Source organism: Phalacrocorax carbo, chromosome 14 (genome assembly GCF_963921805.1).
Source record: "Phalacrocorax carbo chromosome 14, bPhaCar2.1, whole genome shotgun sequence".
In the NCBI taxonomy this organism is placed as follows: Eukaryota; Metazoa; Chordata; class Aves; order Suliformes; family Phalacrocoracidae; genus Phalacrocorax; species Phalacrocorax carbo.
This window is the reverse complement of record NC_087526.1, coordinates 8,540,954-8,553,968: the sequence shown is the minus strand read 5'-3', so window position 1 is coordinate 8,553,968 and position 13,015 is coordinate 8,540,954. Positions and strand designations below refer to the sequence as shown.

The window sequence follows — 13,015 nt, the reverse complement described above, 5'->3', positions numbered from 1 at the left end:
ACTAAAACATGCGAAGAGCAACACCCATTGCCAAACCACTGTAAAATACATGTAAGAAGAAAGTCAGAGAAATGTTAGTGATATGTCAGCAGAACTACTAGCTGGGTAGGCTATACGAGAAGTGAGCACTACTTGACTTTGAGAGCTGCCTATCTGTTCTTTCTTGCATTTCAAAAAACTAGAGGGCTAAGTACCAGTATTTCCAAACATCAGTTGCTCCAGCAAGAGAAGTTCAGAGTAGTAGGAAGCTTTATTGCATACTGATTTCTCCCTGCCTGGAGGTTCAGCTTTCAGCCTGGAAAGATCACAGAGAGGGCCTCAATTCATTCCAGTTACAGAAGATACCAATTATTCTTATAATTAAAGAGAATGCACAATGGAGAGATTGGCAATCAAAACATGGCAGTGCTTCTGGAGTTCATGTCCTGTTAGGATACCCATTTTAAACAGTGTACCACTGTGCAGTTGCTGGCTTCCGTATCTGCATTTTCCACAGGTAAAAGTTATCAATCAACATGCTGACTGAAAACTGAGTTATAATCAACACTGTCTCTCCCCATTATACAAACAGCAGCATAACAGGGCCAGTAACACCACCTACAGTAACCATGGGGCTGGAGCAGCAAAGTATCCTCTCAGTTGGAAGGGACAACCATTCCCCAAGCTCTCCCTCCCTTTTCATATTCACCTACACAGTTCCTTCAGGAGTTCCTTCACATCACTGGCCTCTAGCCTGTAAGACTAACAAATCAAGAATCACAAAGTAATACAGTAGAAAACTAAGTCCTTTGCATCTGCAACAACGTGTAGATTGCCACTTGGCCTATGCTCTAAGGCCAAGGAGTTAATACTTAATGTAAGAGATTCCCACCCCCCACCCAGTTGGATTCTTTTGCTCAAGTTTTTTAGACAGAGAAAGAGAATGTTTGTCTCCAAACTTAGGAAAGAATCAGGTGTAATAGGAATCCAGTGGACCACCTTCCTTAAAGAGAACACAAAACTGTGTGGAAAAAGACTGTCCATTCCTTGGCTGACTTGGAATTTCTTACGTGATGTCCTTCTTTCTTGGGGGCCGGTGAATATTCCTCACCACGCACTTCACCATCCATTCAATTCCCTCGTTCACTCCTTTGCTAAGGAAATAAGAGAAGTAGACAAGATTTTAAAAGAAAAAAAAAACCACCTCACACAATAACCAAGAATGAAAACATGGCTCATGTGGTCCCTAACTGACCCCTTACAAGAGCAAGTGAAGGGTTCTGCCTTGCGGTTGTTTACTGGTGCTACTATGTTAGTTTCTCATACACGCAAACAGTGGGGATCTGATTTCTTTTAACTCAGTATGTAAGCTCCATCCTTTATTTTTCTGGTGTCTGTACAAGCCTACATCCAATTTAATTACTCATCAACTCTGTGGAAACCTTGGGATGAACAAGCATCAAACCACTTGACAGTCAGCTGGTTTGAGGTTATTTTGCTACAAGCCTCAGGCTAGTTGTATCAGATCTTCCAGCCCTGGCTCCAACTTTCTGTAATCCTCTGTGCTGGCACGGCTAAGCAAGTCACCAACTCACTGGTCTGCACAGCTTCCCAGCCAGCACTTCCACAATTTTTTTTTTTTTTGTGCCAACTCAAACTGAAATTTTGAAAGGAAACTCCACACAGATCAAAACTGGAAGTGTTTGTACAAAACCCACAACAACTGGAAAAGTTGCATTTCATAAGATTATTATCTAATACTTCTCTTCCAGTCAGTGCTTAACTATTGTTCTTGTGGTCATTCATCTGTTTATTAGCATTTGATTCTTAGCAATGCAGATAACAGAAATTTTTCTCATGATTTAAGAAGCTTTTCTTATCCTTTGCAGTAGCTTGCATAACAATACAGCTAGATTAAAAAAAGAAGAAATCTCAAAGCTCTGGATTCAGTAGAGGCAGTAATTCAGGCAGGAGTATTTCTACCCATCTGGAACAGTACTTTTGACCTATGCTGAATAGCCCTTTTCACCCAAAGAACTGAAAGCGTAACCAAAGTATTGCAAGACTCAATGTGCAATAGTGACACCAAGATCAAGAATCTAGTGGGTTGTGTGGCATGCAGCTATGTGGCATGCAGCTGTGTAAGCCTGAAGAAGAATCAGACTCCCAAACTTTGGTCTTTTCTAGTCATTGTATCTTAAACTACAGGCATCCCCCACGTGAGAACACTCTTGCAGATTGTTATATTATCTACATAACAAAGCTCATCTGCATGACAAAAAATATGAAAGCAAGAGCATAATTCCACCACCAACAATGGAACGCCACTCATTTCTCTGGCCGCATCACAAACAGCTACATTTTCAACTGACTTACATTAAGCCAGGAGCTGCAGCACGCCAGTGACTGCAAACATTACTGTGTATGGAGATGGGATGACGGGGGACAAGAATCAACATCTCCATGTGCCTCCAAGTCCTGTTACTCTCAGCCAGTAGTACATTTTCATCGTGTTTCATAGACGGGATTAACAGATGGATTTACTGACTTGGAAGATGTCCAAGGCTCACAAACAAGTATCTGTCACTGCTGGGAAGGAAGTGCAGCTCCCTGTCAGGGGTTATTAAATCCTATAGTACTCCTCTGCTTGCGTGACACCCTGCAGCTGTTCAGTTAACCAAAATACCATCCATTCTCATACTTACCCAGTAAGAGCAGAGCAGGCTTGCGTCAGGCAGTCTCTCTTCCCAATTTTGTTAATGCAGTCACTGAATGCTGTCTTGATGTCAGGTATTGACAGACAAGTCTGCAAGGGAAACCAAAAGTAGAGCTTGCTTTCTAAGCTACAAGACATGGTGGCCTTCTTCCAAAATGAATCCTACCACATCCACAGTTCTGCCTCAGACAGGGTGGCACAACACTGTTATGTTAAACCCCATCACCCACTAACACAGCAAATTCACTTCTCTACATTCAAAAAAAAAAAACCAAAAAAACCCCCCAAAACCAAACAATCATATTCTTTCTTCACCAAAGAGAATGCTATTTTCAGACAGTATACACAGACTGCCACACCTCCCTGATCCTCAAGACGCACACTTCTAAGCAAATAGAGTCACAAAAACTAGCACAACCCACACACACTCCTTCCAACCGGCCCCAATCATCACACACAAGTTCTGTCTATCAGAACACTATGGGAGCACATCTATTTACAAAGCCTTTTGAAAAAGTGCCAGAATCCCAGACAAGTCTGTTCCTGTGGCTGACTCTTTGCCAATGGCCTGGATCACATATCCCTACATGTGCACTCTCAGAAAACAGCTTAGATGTGATTTTTCCTAAGTTCTCAGCAAATTCCTTGATATTAAAGGCATAACTACTCTGGGCTTGTTTGCATTTTGCATGCAGGAGAAAATGCTGACAGTACTAAATGCAGCACATTTTCTGATGCCTGGTGTCACTTTGCTTTTGATCACCATCAGGATGATGTGTACATGTGTGATACAGCACTTCTGTAAGGCTGCTACGACATTGCCAGGAAGTGGTTTCAAAATACACAAACGCATAAACCCCCCCAATAAATCAGTGGATTACTTTCCTGACAAAAATCAGTGTTACCACAAAAATTTTATTCTTTGAGTTACAAACAACAAAAGCAAACCTGCCTTACTGATGTCTAAACTTGCATTCTCCTCCCTGAACATGGGGAAGCAGGTAAAAGAAAAATCACCTGCCTTTAAATCATTTTCTGATCTTGGTGCTCACTTTTTCCTCAGAAGTCTTGGACAAGCCATTTAAGCACTTAAGCTGGCCATGAGACCAGCTTTCTTCCTCTCTCTGCAAAGACATTCTGGACCTTCAGTGAGGCTCAAATACATGGTTTGGGCAAGTGTTTCCTGAAATGCCAAATCAGACCCTTGTGAGTCTTGAGGATTAGTCCAAGTGGATGTATGCTTTGAAGGAACAGACTACCTGCAAACAGGAATTCAGCCTTCAAGTTGGGGGCTTAACTTAGCAGAATGATGGAAATTAATAATACCAGCTATCCATTTTGCAAAATACTGGTTCTGGAGAAATTAAATACAGGAAACTACTGTGGAGATGAGCATGTGACAAATAGGCAGGTTTCAGTGCTAATAAGTAAGAAGGGTTCTTAAGAAATGGCTTGAGAGGAGTTTAATGACACCCAATTCACCCAGTGTCCTTGAATCCAGACTTGTGATTTTTCACTGTGAAAGGCCTAGAATCCATTAGTTGTGCAACTTTTGAAATGCAACTTAGGTCATAAGAAAGTACAGTCATCAAACTTGCAGTTTCAATTAATGAGCTGGAAACTGTATCCAGAAATGTAACTTACTTCATTGACCAAAGCCCTAACAACTTACAAACCTGCAATTCATAAAGATGCGCTGTCATCCAAAGGATAGTCAAATAAATAAATCAAATACTAACTTTAGAGGGAGTCAGACTGGACCTGGGAGCTGGAATTCATTCCAGTAGGTCTGGAAGATGGGCAAGAGATTACTACCAAACAACCATTTCTCTGCAAGTTTGTAAAAGACGCTACTTTAGTTTTGGTTTGACATTCACTGCCAAATAAGAAAGGCAGGTCCAACAGCCTCTTGACTTAAGCCAAAGCTTCAGACAAGTCAATCACCCAGCAACTGGGAAGGAAGAAGAGGTGCACGTCAGTAATTTGAGCTATTTTTCATGTCTTTACTTCCCCCCCCCCCCCCCAGTAAATGAGACTTGGTGGCAGGAAAGTTAAATCCTAAGGCAGCTGAAACTGAGCAAATGTTTCTTGAAATATGCTTTAAGCTTATCACAGTTTAATATCATATATATTAAAATTTCTCCTTTTCTGAATGATTGTGTACTTTTTAACCTTTTTAAAATAAATCTGAGAGAAAGTGCTTAAGGTAGGAAATTACAGTGCAGAGCATAGTCATGCTGTCCTTTATTTCTACTTGCCTTTGCAAAGCAGTCAGGCAACTGGCTTGCCAAAAAACACCAGCAGACCAGTACACCTGCACATATCCAGCGGCACATAGAATCCACCTTCTTCACCACGTCCATCTCGGAGGCCTTTGAGAAGTCTACTTTTCCCAGTGCAGCTTACAACTGTTGTAGCCATTTTTTCTCCCGCCTTAATCCATTATAATAATTTCCCTTTCTTACCCCCTGGTATAATCATGGCCTGCCCTAACTTCCAAAAGCTGTCTAGCCATTGCTCTCCATAGAGATCTGCATCAGAAAGAGTTTTGCTTCTGAGGAGACTTTGCACGATTTGTGCTGTTCATAGTAGGACATCACTGTATCATAATGCTACACCTGTTTTGAGGAAGGTATTTTTCCCCTTGGGATGAAGTACAGTAACATAGCAGAGGGCACAGCACCACTGAACTATCAATTCAGAGAAGCCTTGTTTTAGTGTTCAAGGGGAAGCCATGAACTGGAAATCTTGTCTCACAGCAGAGGATGAGGTAGATTACCCATCACTTCAACTAGGAGCATTTGAGCTTCTCATGCTTGGCAGAAAATGTCAGCTGTGTCTTCTGAGTTCCCCTCTTTTCCACCTCCTTGTATACATTACAAAATATTTGTTTACGCATGTGTCCTGGTTTCAGCCACAGGACAAAAAAAAACATGACAAGATGTGTTTTGTTTCTCAACTGAAACCACATAAACCAAGAGCAAACTAGGGAAGCTGGATTTGTGATCACATAAACAGTGTACCATTACAATAATAAAATCCACAAGTGACCTTTCTGGAGTGATGTTCTCTGCCATACATTTCAGAGGAAACACACAATTTGACAAGTCATATTTCTATCTCGACTTCCCCAAAAGAACGCACTGCAAACCATCTTTTCATGAAGGCTCTTCAAGGCATAGTCTAGCCATGACCTGCCTGCACAAGCAAATTGCTTTTACAAAGGGTTCAGAATGACATCACCCAAATTAAGGCTCAGGGATGGTACACCTCGAAATATATCAAGCAGCAAGGTTCCGTTTCTGCAGTCACCTGCAGAAAAGCATGAGTGGCTGTTTTAGGCAAAAAGGTTGCACTGTAGAGTCTTTATCTATCTGCCAAACCCACTGCAGGGAAGACAGTGCTGCTGCTTGGCCTCAGGTCAGGACAAAACCTGAAGTATAGACTCTTCAGCCATCTCAAGAGCAATCACTCGACAGAATATAACTAAAACAGAAACAACAGAAAGGTGGATAGCCTAAGTAAAACTATTTAATAAAGTTTAAACCACCTTACCTCTGTTCTGTGCTATCTTTTTTACGAGCTTACTTTAAACTAAAACTTAAGCATGTTTAAATTAAAACAAGCTTATCTAAATTAAAACTAATTTTACAGGGAAGCTGTGATATTTCTTATGTTGGAAATTAGAATGGCTGTCATGCAGAAGGCCTATATTCTAACAACTGTGTGGAAAATAGGTAACACTATGAGCCTTCAAAAATATGCTGCTACTCACCATGACTCCTCTCATTTTCCAAAGACATGAGGAGGCTTTCTAACATTCTGGAGATTTCCAAAAATTTATCTTAATCTTAAGAAGGCAGAACTTCAGACACCACGTAACACCCGATTATTTTCATGTGCTACTTTTTCAGCTCAGTTTTTCTAGTACTTTTAAGTGTGCGGCAAAATGAGCCTTTCTATCCTTAAGCTTTAACAGTTCATTGTACAGCTCAGAAATATATAGCTTTTATAAACCTTGAAACAGCTGCATTCACTTCAAAATGGCAAATATAAATTCTTATTTTGCAGCTTTTTCTGCAGTAAGCAGTAGGTAAGCAAAACTGCCTAAAATTTTCAAAAGCGGCATTCTGACTTGAAAGAGAGTCCACTTGAATTATTATATATCAGACATCTAATTCCCCTGCAAAGCAATAGTTCCTTTAAAAGACAAACTCCAAAACAAACTCCCTCCCACAACACACATTTGACCCAGTCTTTTAATTAATTACAAAATGATCCAGTTTTGAAGCCCCTGCTAAATAGAGAGCATTCTCCTGGTACAAAAAAAAATTCATATACAATATTGTCATGATATTAGAATTGGTTATTTTGTGGTCTATGACTTTATTTCATCGCCTGATACGACCAAACACCACTCATGCTTGGCAGCACTGACTGGGTAGTGGTGGCTATTAACTGTGAAATTCTTTTTTACAAGGAATTTAGCATCAGGGCCAAAAAAATCTTACACTTCGTGCAATTTCAGGAATTTCAGGCATTGAGTCAGAACTTCTGTGAGCTTATTGTGAGGAATAGAAACCTAAAAATAAAAACAATAATCTAGGTCAGATGTACTACTTCTGACACATTTCACCAGAAGTCTTCTGCTGGCCTTTAGAGAGAATATCATCTTTCATCCGCATATACCAGCAAGGTTAAGACACCACTTATCCTCCCATACCACGATGCAGGTAACAACAGAGGGATGCTGGTGAGAATTCCCCACTACAAATTATATGTCTGGGGATCCAGAGCAGAAAAATCTCTACCAATGATAATCCTGTAACATTCTATTTTCTTCCAGATGTCTTCAATTCTGCTAGATCAGTGGAAGAGAAACAGGCCTTCCAGTTTTCTAAATCTTGCTTATGGGAGCCTGAATAATTACTGAATAATAAGATATAGTCTCTTTAATGTTCTCTTAACAGCACTGATGTGTCTCTGCTCTGTGTCCATATCCAAGATCAGACGCAAGCAACAGACATCTAAATACACAATTTAAGTATTTCTTAAAAATAGACCTACCTCTAGTCAGTACAGTTTTGCTAATCTCGTTACAGTTCTATGACTGCATAAAGGCACTGAATCTGTGGGCTGGTCTTGGACCCTCCAGAAGGGGCAAGGAGTCATTCACAGCTTTTATCTTGAGAGCCTGTTCCAAATACCTCTTTCTAGTCATATAAAGAAGCCTACTTGTCTAATCATTCCTCTTTGGTCTCGCTAGGGTGCCAGAAGAGCTGGCTTTTGCAGTATGCCCATAACAAAATATGCATATACATCCATAAAGAAAATTGGAACAGCTTTTTCACTGCATATAGTTTAATGATCAACAGCTAAAGGCAAGAGTGCAAACCGCTCCCTGCTGTAAAGCTGTAGTGTTGCATGGAAATATGAGAGTTAATATTCTGGTCTCCACACAGAGAAGACAGTCAGTTTCCCCACATCCCCATTTCCCAGAAATCACTGCAAAGTCAGGACCATATATCAGAAGTCATGTCTCAATCTCACACTGACTTTTAAGTGGAACTACATTTCTTTTGTTTCTACGACTAGATAATCTTATGATCATCAAAAAAAAAAATCGATTGTGTTGTACACAGGAAGTGTAACCAAATCCTCCTTTAAAGCCAAAGTGATTTGTATGTAAGTCTCAAGTATCTCCCACAAGTACACTCACTGAGATAGGTGTGAAGTCCAGGGGAAGAAGCTGAGAAGTATTAGCATACTTTGAAACAGATACTGACCACAGCTGCCAGGCATGGTACTCCAAATTCTACCGAAAGTCTCTGGCTCCATCTAGAGATTAATCACTCTAACTGCAGTACAGGAATTCCAGGTACAAGCCATGGAAAGGAGGAAGAAAACATCGAAAATACCTCGACCACTTTAGGCACTCTTTTCCCTTTTTTCCATGCCAGGGGAGATGAGGACCATCCTGGATGCATCACCTAAACAGTCACACTGTAGTGCCTGCTAACTTGTCAAATACAAAACAAAAGTTCTGCAGTTCTGGATATGCTAGAAAGAATTCAAATTATACTATCAAGAAAAAGCACTCCTTGCCATTCATTGCTGTCATTGATTGAATGCCCAATGACAAACAGAATGCTTCATTGAACAGATCTTATCTGGTTATGGGAGAAGGATGATGCTGCTTCACATACATTTGTGTGCTGTTCCCAGGTAACAGCAGAGCAGCATAAACAAAATGCACTAAACATTTTTTTGCTGAATAAACAGGAAAAACAGTATAAAGATACCAAGTCATGGTACAGGAAAAACCCACCACAGCTACATAGTCTCTTCTGTTTACATAAAAAGTTCAAATCAGCTGAAATGGATGTGCCTGTAGTAAGCTTACTTATGCCATTGGAAAAAGGTTGGAGAAGAAAGGAAAAAATTACAACTAAATTAAAACAATTATTTGCAGCAGCAGGAAAGCACTGTAGGATCTGTCCAGAAATATGAAACAAATTTAATATGAATGCAGAGTTCATCTTTCCAAGGCTTATTTGCTTGCTTAAGTAGTAGATCTACAAAAATCTTACCTCTACATCCTGCTTGTTTGCTAATACCAGAATGGGAACCCCTTCCAGAGCTTCGCTGGTAATCATCTTCTCTGTAAAGCACAGAAACAAAACCAGAGGTTTAGCCGGTTCTGGAACAGAGTTGTGCACATGCCTGACACAGACTATCTGGACACAGGAATGAAGCCAGAGGCTCCTTCTTGTATTACAGTTTCATTTGATACAACCTTCCAGGTCTATTTTCTTCACAGAATTTTTTCCATATCAAAGTCCAAACTTAATTTTTATCAGCAAGCATGTTACAGAGAATTAATGAGGTGATAAATATACAATAAGGAATAAAAATTCCAAAATCATTAGCACAAGTACAAGAAGAGATACAAGGCCATTATAAAAAACAAAAGCGAGTCCTGTGTAACAGACAAGACAGACTTCAAAAAGTACAAAAGTTGTGCCATCAACAAGCCACACAGCTCACTTCAAGAACACAGGAACAGACAGGATAGTAATGAGAGAACTGTACCACAATACGTCATGAAATCACAGTACAGGTAAAACATAACGTACTCACCAAAAGCTCTTTTAGATTCTGAGAGCCTCTCCTCATCAGTGGAGTCAATAACATAGATCACTCCGTGAGATTCGGCATAATACTGCGAGGATAACAGAGTGTATCTGCTAGTACCATTTGTTTTGGGGGAGGGGGATTGGGTTTTTTTTTGTTTTGTTGGGGTTTTTTTGTTTGTTTGTTTTTTATTTGGTAATTTTGAGACACATGGAAGAGATCAACCAGTTAGAGCCAGCTGTTTCCGTGGTGTATGTCTGGAGAGAAGAATAGTGGCACACAGAATGCATTGCCTGTTCTGTTTGCAGGCCTACTGGATATAACAGGTGAAAAAGTTTATCTGTCCCCCCAAAAGCTTATCTCTATTGGCTCAACCCTCAGATATGGGTTGGCAATTGCTGTCTGTAAACAATAATGCAAATATTAAGCATTATCTTTGCTAATCTTGCACAGATATGGTTGAATCGCTGGAAAAAACTGGGCTTACTACTAAGTCTGTATGATTACTAAATGATCATACTGATTCAATTGTAAGAGAGACAAAAAGCATTTCTAAAAAGTAAAAAAAATACATCTCCAACCTTGTCCCAAAGAGACTGTAGCTCCTCCTGTCCACCAAGATCCCAGAACATTAGCCGAGTTTTGCCAACATCAATAGTACCAACTAGAAGGAAAGAAAAACAAAATTCAATGAAAACTAAAGGTGTTCTCTAAAGCACAAACGCCTGTACAGCCCCTAAGAAGTCTGGGATAAAACAGTCTTCTAGAGGAACAAAATCACATACAGTGACCACTTTCAGCAACAGAATACCACTAATACCAGATAGAGTCGTATCAGTGCAAATAGTATCAGAATTAGGCCAATGAATGAACTCCAGTGAAATTTAGCTCAACCTCTGAGCATAGCACTGAAATGGGCTACTTGGTCTGTTAAGACTTCAGGTTTTTTTCCTCATAAGCCAAGCAAGTCTATTTTATTCTTATACAAAAAGACATGGGGATCTGGCAGGTACGATCTCTACTTCCACGAACTATTTTGCCCTTCTTGATTCTTAAATATTTCAAACAAGAACTAGCTGTTGTCTAATTGTGCAGGAAAGCTGAAAAAATTCCAGACAGATTTACTTACTGTTTAAGCCTACAGTGGTTGTGATTTTGGACAAACTCATCCCTTTGTAGTTCTTGTTAAATCGAGTTTTAGTTTGTTCAAGGAAGGTCTGAAAAGAAACAAGAAAAAGTATTTACTCTAAAATATTTTACTGGCTGGGGTAATCCTAACCCAAACCTGCTTTTTCATTGCTGCAGAATCCTGCTCTAACAGACACTGCCCTACCTAACCTTGGAACAAACCTCTCTTCTTGTTCCCCATTTTAGCAAGGAAAGAAGGGATGACAGGTGATTACAGGATTACTGAAGCCTCAGTTATATCCCTCAAAGCTTATGCTAAATTTAAGCAAGATGGAAAAGTAAATTCCTTGGTGTGATATCGCTAAAATAACTCATAATACAGCTGAAGAAAGACTGACCTGCCATTTGGAAGTTTTCTCTTTGGAGGATGTTTAGAATTGCATGTGCCCTACACAGAATTGGTAATAAACAGCACTTACAGTTTTACCAGCATTGTCCAAACCAAGGATCAAGATGCAGTACTCATCCCTCTGGAACATGTATTTATAGAGTCCAGACAGCAGAGTATACATCCTGCTCCTGCAACAAGTACCAGGAAATCATTAACAAACAGATCATTTCCAAAAGTCTCGCATTCCACAATGCAAGTTTTTCTCAACACCAGATAAAAAGATGACGTTACTCTTTTATCAGTAACTCTCATATTTAGGCAACCCAAGGACAAATCACAGATCTAAGAGAGATAATGCAAATAGTTCAAGATCCAATTTTCAAACGCACACAAGTGAGGGATTACCTTCCAAAGAGCTTAACCTCTGTTTCTGCATGCAGTGCCCAGCATCCACTGCAAACTCAACCCTCATTTGAAAACTATACTATCTGCTTTGGGGCTTAAAGGAGAGCTAAAGAAGAGCTTGAACATCTTTTGCGGTACATGTAAGACCCACAGAAAATGAAGCCAACTTCATGCAAGTACACAGAATGGGTATCTTGAGCAAGAATGTACAGGTCAGCCTTGTTCTCAATCCATATAACAGTACCATGGGATCTTTAATGGTCGAACTGAGCACAGCATACTCTAAAGGTGCATAAACCCCTCTACTTATCTTAAATTAAGCCTTATCCAGCAACAGCATTCTGTTATGGTATCCACCATATAAGTATTTGGTCATCTTGCAACGCCATGAACACAAGATGGGTAAGTTAGCAAGCCAAACGCATAAGACTAAGAATCAGATAAAGTGACACCAACACCTGCAGAAGCCCTCACGTTTTTTATTGTTGGATTTGCACAAACAAGGCAGAGATTTGCTAAGGTGGAGGAAGGGTTGGTACCAAGCGCTACAGCTGACTCACAGAACATTGCAACAACTCCTCCGTTTAAATACAAAGTGAACCTCAAGGCAAAGACTTTGAGAACCAACTATCTCAGAGCAAGCGTGCAGATAAATAACCACTTCAGAGTCAAACAACACTGCTGGAAGGGGGGGGGGGGGGGGAGGGAAAGGGGACCCGCTAGGCGAGCGGGGACCCCTCAGCTCCCCCGAGGCTGCACTGGGGCCGCAGGCTGGCTACAAGCCGACCGGCCAGCCCCCCTTTTGGGCCAGCAAGTGATCCTAGGGGTGCCCCTAGATCCGGAGACCCACCTCCCCCTGCTCCTTCCGTGCCACAGCCTGACAGGGAAAGCGGGGAAGTCCACCCGCACCGCCCTTTCCCCCTCACGGCCCGGGGCCGGGCCCGCCCAAGCCCAGTCGTGCCCCGCCGGCCCCCGCCGCGGCCCCAGCCGCCCCCCGAGGGCGGCAGGCGGAGGGCAGCGCCCGCAGCCCCTCACCGCGTACCGGAGGGGCCTCCGCCGCCTCCCCGCTCCCCCCGGCACCGGCCGCCGGCGCCGCTCCGCGCGCGGCGCTCTGGGAAGCGTAGTTCTGGGGCGGGGCGGGGCGGGGGGGGCGTGGGAGGGGTGTCGGTCTGCGGAGGGAGGGAAGGGCCTGCAGAGGGGTCTGGGCGGGCGGGGCATGGGCTGGGGTCAGTCGTGTGAGGTGTAACAAGGCCAAGGGCCGG

General features: G+C 41.7%; 1 protein-coding gene across 5 annotated transcripts; it reads right to left on the bottom strand.

Annotated features, from left to right (window-relative positions):
• Positions 1–231: 231 nt before the first annotated feature.
• Positions 232–12,928, bottom strand: ARFRP1 (ADP ribosylation factor related protein 1). 5 transcript variants are annotated; one of them, XM_064465468.1, is made up of 8 exons: positions 12,796–12,927; positions 11,437–11,536; positions 10,959–11,046; positions 10,411–10,493; positions 9,836–9,917; positions 9,286–9,356; positions 2,685–2,785; positions 232–1,133 (listed from the first exon to the last, which is right to left on the bottom strand). In XM_064465468.1, the coding sequence occupies exons 2-8, from the start codon at positions 11,527–11,529 to the stop codon at positions 1,046–1,048; spliced, it is 606 nt and encodes a 201-aa protein (XP_064321538.1). In that variant the 5' UTR covers positions 11,530–11,536; positions 12,796–12,927; the 3' UTR covers positions 232–1,045. The 5 variants fall into 5 exon arrangements, with proteins under 5 accessions (XP_064321538.1, XP_064321539.1, XP_064321540.1 ...); XM_064465469.1 differs by having other exon boundaries at positions 12,789–12,890; XM_064465470.1 differs by lacking the exon at positions 12,796–12,927 and adding an exon at positions 12,604–12,625.
• Between the last annotated feature and the right edge of the window lie 87 nt (positions 12,929–13,015).